General features: G+C 46.5%; 1 protein-coding gene across 6 annotated transcripts in view; it reads right to left on the bottom strand.

Moving 5' to 3' along the window:
• ZNF462 (zinc finger protein 462) overlaps positions 1-11,047 on the bottom strand; it is a 158,659-nt gene that overhangs the window by 82,104 nt on the left and 65,508 nt on the right. For 3 of the 6 annotated variants that reach the window (XM_027772674.1, XM_027772673.1, XM_027772675.1), the window contains exons 4-6: positions 5,613-11,047; positions 4,691-4,855; positions 2,906-3,189 (exon numbers count right to left, since the gene is read on the bottom strand). In XM_027772674.1, coding sequence (XP_027628475.1) covers positions 2,906-3,189; positions 4,691-4,855; positions 5,613-11,047 — 5,884 coding nt within the window. The remainder of the gene's footprint in view (positions 1-2,905; positions 3,190-4,690; positions 4,856-5,612) is intronic. The other 3 variants (XM_006150604.3, XM_006150606.3, XM_027772676.1) reach the window with 2 other exon arrangements.

The following is an 11,047-nucleotide window of genomic DNA, read 5'->3' as shown; positions in this document are numbered from 1 at the left end:
CAAGGGGGATGGCCACGCCGCAATCCCTTCTCCTCCATTCTCCTCTTGGGATCTTGGGCACACATGCACATGCGCCCGGCGTGAGTTTTAAGCCACTGGGTCCGGGACGCGAACCTCGGTCGACTACGTGGGAGTCCAGTGACATACCCATTACACTAACTGCTGGTCCCCATCTGTACTTTATTTTGTCCTTCGTCCATATAGTTAGTGTATTTGCCAGTCCTGTAGATTCATTCCCTCAACCATTCCCTAACTTCTTCACTCAGTTGCTATTACTTCATTATTGCTTTTTAGTTGATCTCCTCCCCCATCGTGTTTTCAACTCAATTGTATGAGCTATGGAGTTGAGATTAACTGGGATAAAATCCCAGCTATTACTTGTAAACTACATGACTGCTAGGTCTCACTTTACTTATCCACAAAATAAAGATACTATTAACCTCGAGGGTTGTTTTGAGAATGAAAGGATGCAATTATTTGAAGGCACTTAGTACAGAGCCTGGTACACAGTGAGAAGCAACAAAACTTAGCTATTACGATTACTCATGTCAGAGTCTTCCTTTCACTACCAATATAAATTATATAATACTAAGTCCGATATTTTAAGACTTCCAAATATGCTTTCTATTTGAGTATTCAAACTTTATTTTCCACTACCCTCTGACATGTAACTTGAAGTTAAATAAAACTGAACCGCCAGCTAGACCCCCAGTGAGATTCAGCTTATGTTCTCTCATCATTTTCCCCACATCCTATGTCTTTTATCAACTATTCAAATCCTAGCTTCCTATTTAAGATTTAATTTTACTCTACTCTGTTAAAACCTTCCTGACTCTTCCAAAGGGTATATGACATTTCCCTTCTTTGAAACGTCATAGCATTTATTGTTTATTTTTAAATATGTATGCCTTATTTTGCCAAGTAGTTTGTTTAACTTAATTAACTGAAATTTCATCAGAGGGGTACAGAGCAAGAGAGAGGGAAAATGAGAGAAAGCCAGTTGACAGGTCCAGGACTTGAATCACGGTCGGCCATATGGGAGTCCAGCCATCCTTAACCACCACACCCCCTGCCAGCCCCATTGCCAAAGTACTTTGTATATTTCCTAAATAACCCATCCCTCCAGCTTCCTAAATTCTCTTAGATACAGACCATGTTCTACTCATCTTTACATTTCCCCAAAGTACATCGCCTAGCACAGGTTGTGTTTATTCTTAAATAATTATATTATATTACACAGAACACTGTGTATCAGATGATATGATAGATGCTGGTCAATAAAGACTCAGTGAACTGAAAAGAACTATGTAAGTTTTATGACAATGCATAGATCTGATTAGCTAGGAGGCGGTGTATAAGAATAGCTTATAACTTATTCTAACCTCTGTAGAAACACGGCCTCCTTCTGCTTTTCAACAACCACTGCTTAGCACTTCATCTTTTAAGAAGTGAACAGCCCATCATTTATTTTCAATTATCATAAAAATAAACAGCATGTCAGTTGTACACTTAGTCACCTTATCCAGAGCTGTTAGAATGCATTATCGACTATTTACATTTCACAGTTGACAGAAAAAGGCACCAAATGGTGCTTCTCCTCAGAAGCACCTCTGTGTTGCCCCCAAAAGCCTTACACAACCTACCCCAACTTAAAATTTCCAAAGCTGTGGTAAGTAATGAGAAGCCCCTCTCTTCAACTTCCCTAAACTTCAAACAACTTTTCCGCCACCCATAAATGTCCTGACCTTGCAAAAGGTCTTTTTAAAAATCTCAAGTAATGGGAGTCCAGCCATCCTTAACCACCACACCCCCTGCCAGCCCCATTGCCAAAGTACTTTGTATATTTCCTAAATAACCCATCCCTCCAGCTTCCTAAATTCTCTTAGATACAGACCATGTTCTACTCATCTTTACATTTCCCCAAAGTACATCGCCTAGCACAGGTTGTGTTTATTCTTAAATAATTATATTATATTACACAGAACACTGTGTATCAGATGATATGATAGATGCTGGTCAATAAAGACTCAGTGAACTGAAAAGAACTATGTAAGTTTTATGACAATGCATAGATCTGATTAGCTAGGAGGCGGTGTATAAGAATAGCTTATAACTTATTCTAACCTCTGTAGAAACACGGCCTCCTTCTGCTTTTCAACAACCACTGCTTAGCACTTCATCTTTTAAGAAGTGAACAGCCCATCATTTATTTTCAATTATCATAAAAATAAACAGCATGTCAGTTGTACACTTAGTCACCTTATCCAGAGCTGTTAGAATGCATTATCGAATATTTACATTTCACAGTTGACAGAAAAAGGCACCAAATGGTGCTTCTCCTCAGAAGCACCTCTGTGTTGCCCCCAAAAGCCTTACACAACCTACCCCAACTTAAAATTTCCAAAGCTGTGGTAAGTAATGAGAAGCCCCTCTCTTCAACTTCCCTAAACTTCAAACAACTTTTCCGCCACCCATAAATGTCCTGACCTTGCAAAAGGTCTTTTTAAAAATCTCAAGTAATGATTCCATGGTCTCCTGGGTTAACCATCCTAATTTTACCTCTTTAGCAACTCAATTTCTCAAACAATGATTAGGATTTGGCTAATGTTTGACAGACACATGAGTAAACTCATCGACTCGCTACAGCTGCATCTTCCCTTCCCATAGCAATTCCTCCAATTCTCATTTTAAAAATTATTGCATTTACCAAATCTCATGGCATCCAATCTATCTCCTGGTCTTAGCCCCATCTTACAGATGAGGTGCCTAAGGCTGAAGATAATAAAGCAATAGGTATGAACCATGAGTGGGGCTCTCTTACACATCCAAGCTTCTACTCTAGCTTCTCTGCCTTCTACTACAACATCCTCCCGGTAACCACCAGTGACCACCCAAGAGCACTTACTTGTGTCTGAAAGCAGAAACAAAGGAGCAATACTGGCAGCTGTACTTGTCCTCGCGGGTAAACATGGCCAGGGCCAGGTGGCTCCTCTCATGAGAACGCAGCCCCTGCATGGACATCAGGACTCTATCACATTGACTGCAATGGTATCCCCCCGGCCGGGTTTCATCCTCCAACATTCCATCAAGCAAGCAGTGTTCACCATCCACCCGGCCCACCAGGGCGCCACTGGCATCTTTGGCTGCTTCCAATCCATCCAGAAACAAGTGGGAAGGGTCTTCGGCCTCCTGCTAAGAGAACCACACACACACACATGCCCCACCAACAAAATAAATATCCATTGTCATTGCCCCCAGCTTTCCTCTTCTCCCTTCATTCTCCCAGCTCATCAACATTTCCTGTCAAGGTTTCCTCCTCTGCCTCTCCGACTTCCTCTAAAGCGGAGGGTGAGCATGACTATCATTCAAGTGGTGATTTTAGGGCAACACATCTGGACATGGGTTCCTATTGTACAGGAAATAAGAAAGAGGTGCTCTCCCAATATGAGGATGGTCCACTCACTTAACCTCCATTTTAAAAAGTTGACATAAAGTTGGGTTTAAGGTAATGGCTTAGAAAAACAAAAGAAGGGAAGAAAGAAGAAAAAAAGCCGAGTAGCTGGGCCACCTAGGAACCTTGGGCTATCATTAGGAAATTAAACAAAGCCAAAGGTCCTGCTCTCTGTCCCCCCCGCCCCCGGTCGTAGGCAGTGACTTTAGCCCTTGACTGACTTTAGCCTTTGACTCATGGTTGCTGCATAATAGATTCAAAAAATTAAGGAGTAGCCCAGTTTGAAATCACCCATTTTTTGAGATGACTTCTTGGGTTACTGATTACATGGGAACAGTCACTGTCTCTCTCACATGAGCAAGCCTAGGACAGATTGTGGTGGCTATTGTCACTACCCTTGAATGGCCACTGTGCTGCAGAAATATATAAGGCTTCTGATTTCAGTGAAGACAAGTAGCAGCTTCACTTTCACAGTAAGCTGGCAAAACGGGATTCAAAACCAAGAAGGGCAAATGACCAAAATATATTCATGTATCCGGAGAGAAAGGGCAGAACCCTTGACTGGAGTCTATATTCAAAAACAGTAAGTGCTTAGCGATATCTTGAAAGGCAGGAATGGTGGCTTGGTTATGGAAACGGTGGCTGCTGTGAGAATTATGAGGAGCCCTCAAAAAAAATCAGGGGAAGAAGGAAGACATTTGTCTGCATCACTAAAGAGAGGGCTGGGGGCAGACAAATCATGTCAAAGGGCTCTCGGGCAGCTATGGCTTGAAGGCTTTTAGGTAGAATGTCTCTTGCACACCCAGGATATGCTCTCTGCATCCTCAGCCAAGTAAGAACAGTAAAACATCAGCAGTGGGAGGAGCAGAGGATGATGGGAACAGAATCCACTTGATTCCTCGCAAGAGCTCAGGCAACCTGGAAGAACGAAGACCTAATGGCACTAAACGCAGAATAGAAGGATGACCTGAAGCCTCCTACACCGAGAATCCTGGACCTTCTGTTTCCACCAAACTATCCGCGTGGAAGGAAATCAGATCAAAACTCGACCTTTCCCTGTACAGAAAGATGAGGAAGGTCCAACCTGTAAAGAAATCAAAACAAGCCAAACCAATCCAAGCGTGACTCAGGAATGTCTGCATCCTGAGATGCTTTCCTGAGCTGCTTTCAGCAATGGTGTTAGCAAGTAACTCGAATTGTTCACGCACTAGAAGGCTCATCCAGACCTTCCCTTCTCACCTTCACGGCGGCTGACACGGCGGGGACATTGCCATACTGGACGTGCTTTCGGAGGTGATTGCAGATGGCTCGGAGCGTTGGGTGCACTTCCACACAGAATTTACACTTGTAGCCCACCACTTTCCTCTCCTTGATCTTTGGCACCTCTTCTAAGTGACCAAAAGGCTGGTAAAATACAGTGGTAGCCATCAGTACTCCGAGCCCTCCCTCAATTGCCAGTTTTTATTCTTGTAGATTACTAGTGTATTTATTTTAAAGCAGATTAGCAGGTTAAAAACCAAGGGACATAGGCGAGCATTTTTTACATAACGGATGCGTCAGTCATGGCACGCTGCCTACTATGCAGTCTCTGGAACCCAAATATGTTAAGGCTTGTGAGTAGAGTGGATGGAGAGTAGCTCATCGTCATCGCCACTAAGTTATCTGGTTTTCAAACCAGTTTTAACTACGCAGGTGAAACGTTGCATAGCTGCGCCATTAATGAACTTCTTGATAAAAAACAAAAATCTACTCCTTGCGATATTAGGTTCACGTAGCAAACACTGAAGACCAACACATGGCTGAGAAGTGCTAATGATACCAAGAGACAGCCCACAACTTTCTCAGGAAAGAGCGAGCGTTGTCGTACAACCAGGCTTCAGAGAAGGCTACTTGGCAGAAAGACAGACATAGCAACCACCCCGAACCTCCCCTGGGGAACCATGGGAGGAGTCAGAGGGAGGGAGGGCGGGGAACAGGACCGTGGAGAGGGGTGAGCATAGAATGGATAATCAAGCTCGAAATGTTTAATTGACATATTGAGCTCTCTGGCAAGCTAAGTCACTAGGAAGCCGGCAGCAGTTTGGCTGGCAACGAAGAAGTGCATGTGGGCACCAGTGATGAGAGGCCTCCTGGGGGAAGGGAAATCAAAACATATCCTTACCCTCTCTTGTTTGAAATCTGCAAAAGCACCATCTGCATATTTCTGCTTGCTCAAAAGCTGTTTCCTCCTCTCCTGACGTTTGGCACGCTTCTGGAATTCCTCATTGTGAATGTTCAAGTGTGAGGTCAGCTCCGCTGTGCTTTGCAGTTTGCTATCACAGTGCTTACACTGGTAGGCGGAGTTCTGCAAGCGCGGACCGTTGCCCAGAATGACAAAGTCCCTCTTTAGGTCCCGACTGTGGTGGTCAGTGTAATGCATGCACAGCAGCTCAGCCGTGCTGAAGGACAGCTTGAAGCATTTGATGCAGCGAAACGGGAGCCACTCGATTTCTTGAGCCTCACCTTCCATCTCGGCTTTCTCAAAGCTGCCTCTCTCCTCTTCCTCCATCAGCGTGGGCCTCTCGTGTTCGTCAGCGTATACGGCAGTGAAGTAGCCCCCCAACTTGCTGGCATGCTGCTTCTTTGGGAACACCCCAGGATGGCGCTTCATGTAATGGGACACGATGCCCTTCTTGCTGAATGACTGGAAGGAGCACAAGGAGCACTTTTTCTTCTCCACAGCCCGCCGGAGTTCCTCGCTTAGCTGCGGGGAGTCATCCTTGGGTGGAGATGGGATGATCACCTTGTTGGGCTTGTCACTGATGGTTCTGGAAGCTGCCAGGCAGTGGGTGTAATACGCATCGATATCGTGGCGCTTCTGGTAGTGGGCTGCCAGCCCCTTGCGAATAGGGTTGGTGTAGGCACACAGGGCACATTTGAAGAGGTTGTTCTTGCCCTCCGGCTGGGCTCGGACGTTGTTGTGCTTGATACGGTAGTGCCTGGCAATCCCCTTCCTCGTGGAGCAGAAGTACTTGCAGAGCTGGCACCGGAACACAGTGTGGGAGACCAGGTGCGAGGTAGAGAAGTGAGAAGTGGACACGGGCTCCTCTCCCACCTCCTCCTCGGTAAGGGAGACTTGGGAGGGGCTCACTTCAGTGGTTATCTCAGGCTCAAGGGAGACTGGCAGCTTCGGGGGCGACGGGGAAAAGACATCGAATTCTGGCTGATTGTGGTACTTCTCGTAGTGGATTTTGAGTTTCTCCAAAGTGCCATGCGTGTATGGACACAGTTTGCACCGGTAGGCACCATACCCTTGCTTGAAAATCCGACTCGTCTCCTCCACGTCATTCTGGGATATGTCAGCAGACTGCTCCACATCGTGCACAAAGTCCTCAGCAGTCACCTTGATGGATGGGTGTCGCTTCTGGTAGTGGGTCAGGACGCCATGGATGCGGGTATTGATATAGGGGCAATGCCTGCATTTGTAGACAGCACCTGGGTTGATATCGATGTCCTGGGCAAAGTCAGCAGCCTTCACTTTCATGCCTGGGTGCTTCTTCCCATAATGGGTGAGAAGGCCATGCAAGTTGTTATACTCAGACTGGCACACTGTGCACTGGTACGGGGTAGAGGATATGGCAGGGTTGGCTGAAGCTAGTTGCATGCTTTTCTCTGGGGAAAGTCTTGCATCCTCTGGGCATTCAGCTTCTTGTTCTGGGAGTGGGGTGGGCATGTTGTTTTCACAATTCAGAGGGCCTGCCAACTCTTCAGATGAAAGGATGGGCTTCTCGACCACATCTTTCTCCTTGATGATATCCAGCAGCACCGACTCATCACCATTCATGGCCCAGGGGTGGAATGCTTGGTAGTGATTGGTGATATCCCAGATGGAGACGGCTTCAAAAACACAGTCCCTGCATCTGTATGTTTTGGCTTCAGCGGGCATGGTGAGAGAGGGAGGGGACGGGTCTGGCCCAGCCCAGAGTTTGGTTGCCATGTAAGTATAATCAACATAGTGCTCTGGATGCCTCCTTTGGTAATGCAGGAGCAAACCATTAGGCTCCATGTGGGAATAGATGCACCATTCGCAGTGGTAGCCAGCTTCTATCAAGCCATCTAGGAATGCCCACCGCATGATGGACGTCACCGTGGCTTTCAGGGCAGGGTGGTCTTTCTTGATATGCTTCCTCAGTGCATAGAAGTAGGGGGAGGTATATGAGCACTGCCTACATTTGAGTGCTCGGAGTTTAGTTTTGTCCCGCTCCACACTAGATGGGGGGACAAGCATGCAACTTGCAGGCTTCTTCTGGTTTCGGTCACAAAGGCTTCGGATGGTGGCTGTGTGCTGCCGGATCACATCTGCATTGGCCTTGAAGTCTCGGTGCTTCTTCTGGTAATGAATGAGTACACCTTTGACCGTCCTGTTCCCATAATCACAGTGCTGGCAAAAGAACATCTCATTCTCCACAGGAGGGCCATCTCTCTCAGAGCTGCTTCGGTTCAGCTGTTGCATGGGGATGGGTGGCCGAGGAGAGCCTTGGGGCCCTTCGGCCCCTCTCATCATTGCAGCTGTGGGAGGAGCCTGTCTGATATATTTGGCAGTAACCTTTATTTCTGGGTGTCTTTTCTGGTAGTGGACAAGCACTCCCACAACTGAGCGATTGCTGTAGGAACAGTGTTTGCAGTAGTAAAGCTCAGTACTGAGGTCTGGTGGCGGGGGTTGTGGGGGGGGTGGGGAACCCATGTTGGACATTTTGGGAGACATTGGAGCACCCACCTCAAATGATAACTGAGAAAGGGCAGAGCCCCTGTCCACAGACACCATTCGCATGGTTTTCTGGATCCTAAAGTAGGAAGCCTTTTCCTCAGGGTGTTTCTTCTGATAATGAACCAAGACAGAATGCATGTTGGGGCTTGCAAATGAACAAACGTCACAATCGTAAACAACAACAGTGTTGACTGAAGGGTCCTTCTGATTTTCACATTCTGGAGTAAAAGTCTTTGAAGGAGTGTTTTTATTAAACGTAGCTGGCACACCACCACCACGAGCCACAGGAGTGGAAGTCGCCATGTTCTTGGGAGCCGAATTCAGAATCTCCCTCAAGGTCTGGGATTCAGTATTCAGCCCTTCCTGCTGCTCCACGACATAACTTGAAAATATCATTGCGTTGTTGATCTTCACTGTGGGATGCATTCTTTGGTAATGTGGCATCAGGCTTCTAACATTCGGGCTCGTGTATGAACAAAACCGACACCGGTAGATCAGGTCTGAATGGTCAAAGTTGAGTACATTCATGGCTTCTGGGTGGTGTTCGCCATAGTGCTGCTGGAGATCTTCAAAGTTGGTGTAATCAATGTAGCACTCTAGGCACCTGTACACTGCACTGTGATCATTGGGGTCCAAGATGTACCTAAAGCTGAATTTAATGTACGGGTGCATTCGTTGGTAGTGGGTGCTAACACTCCGGGCAGATTTGTTGTTAAAGTCACAGTGTTTACAATAGTAAAGCCTTCCAGAGTCACTAAAGTCTGTATTTTCATTATTATGCTCAGTTCCATAGATGGGAGTTTGGGTGTTCAGCAGAGCAGGATTGGAAACTTGGTGATCTTTCATGTTTGTTGAGGAGCCATAATAATCCTCTTCATCTTCAGAAAGGGTAAGTTCAATCTCTGCACCATTGGTGGCATTGTAATCATGGGCGACATTTCTGAAGTTGGGCTCCTTCGGGGGCTCACTGGTATCTCTTGCCCAAATCTGTTGCGCTGAAAAGGACGTGGGGACTTCCAGAATCGGCTCTGTTGGCTCTTCTTCCCTATCCAACTCTACCTCTATTTCTACTTCATTGTCTTCTTCTTCCTCCTCATCATCTTCAACATTGATCACTGCATCTTCCTGCTGCTTGGTTTGGTTAATTTTGCTCTGCAAGTTGCTGGCTATCTCGTCAATCCTAGTTCTCTTCTTCACAGGTGATAAATCTAGAGGAAAGTCATTAGCAAGCTTCCTAGAAGACTTAGCTACAAAATTGTTCTTGGAGGACAACCCAAGAATTGAGGTCTGACTTTTCTTCACAGTGTTGCTGGAAGAGGGGTGGCTGTCTGTCTCATTTTCCAATGATAGGCTTGAGGGCTGCCCCTCAAATTTTGGCAAGTTGTCACAGAACGAATGTTTGTGCTGCTGATGGACTCTTAGCCCTTTCAGAGTCGTGGTGGAATAATTACACATGGTGCATTTGTAAGGGTGCAGTGGTGGGGCTTGCGTGGGTGGTGGTGGCTGCTGTGTTGGTGGTGGCTGGGGCTGTGGCTGGGGTGGCACCTGAAGTGGTGACTGTAGCTGTGGTGGCTGTGGCTGCTGCAGTGACTGTGGCTGTAAAGGTGGTGGTGGCGGCGGTGGTGGTGGAGGTTGTGGTGTCTGTTGCTGCTGCAAGGGATCCAACATGACTCCTGACTTTCTACCGTTGATGCTTGAACTCTCATAAGACAGCACACCTTCATTCAGTGAGGAAGAAATGCTTTCACTCTGAGAATTCACAGCATCCCAATCTGACGTTGTACCCGTGTGACACTGTTTGTGAGCCCCAAGTTTTAATGAGCTCTTACAAGTAAACGGACATTCGTCACATTTGTAGACAGCTGTCTTTCCAGATAAGTGAATGTTTTCTATGTGACGGGAGATGCTACGTCGATGCATGGTGAGGAAAGGACAAAAGGGGCACTGGAACCTATTCATGAATCTTCTAAACGGAATCCCCTTCGTCTCCAATAATTTGTTGCCATCTGAGCCCATCAACTGTTCTGCAGATATGCCTGATGCCTGGTGATCCATAGCATTTAAACCATTCTCACTGTCTATTTCATTTAACTCTTCATCAGAACTAGAGTCATTTAGCATGCTGTTAGTTTCCAGGTCAGTAGAATTGGTCATGTCAGTCATTCCATAACGAGATCTCTCTGCCAAGTTAACTAGGCCAGAATTGTGAGGTGACTTCGGCTTCATCTGAGGGTAAGACATGGGTGAAAATTTGGAAGCTGAAGAAGAATTGGGTCTCATGATGGAGTTGCTCATGGAGCCCCTGAAGTTGGAGACGTTAGTGCTTGGTATCTCCCGGCTTGCAGCATTCATGGACAGATAGGTGGAGTTGGAAGTGGGGCTGGGGGCATTCTTGTTCTGCACTTCAGGTAAATTAGTCCCTTCTTGTTGCTGTCTAAGACTGGAAAGGATCTTGACCATACTACGGTGTTTCTTCATCATGTGGTCACACCAGCGTTCTCGGCGAGGCGTCTGGTAGCTGCACCACTCACAACAAAAATTGCCTCGAGACTTGGTCAAAGGTTTGACCATGGATTCTAAGATGCTGCGTTCCACAACCTCTGCTGGCAGTTCCTTGCAGGGATCCTGCAGGGACACTGGTGGAACCACAGGGTCTGGCATGGGAGCAGGAACAGGTGGGGGAGCAGTAGTCTCTTTCAAGTTGTTTTTGTGGTACATTTTCTGATGCTTAATTATTCTTGCCCTCCTCGGCGACTTGTATGTGCAAAACTGACAAGAGAAGACCTTTCCAAATCCTTCGTGCGTCATAATATTGTAATTTAAGGATCCTGGGACATGGGGTCCTGCTG

This window comes from Tupaia chinensis, unplaced genomic scaffold (genome assembly GCF_000334495.1).
Source record: "Tupaia chinensis unplaced genomic scaffold, TupChi_1.0 Scaffold000291_1, whole genome shotgun sequence".
NCBI lineage: Eukaryota > Metazoa > Chordata > Mammalia > Scandentia > Tupaiidae > Tupaia > Tupaia belangeri.
This window is presented reverse-complemented; position numbering and strand designations above follow the sequence as displayed.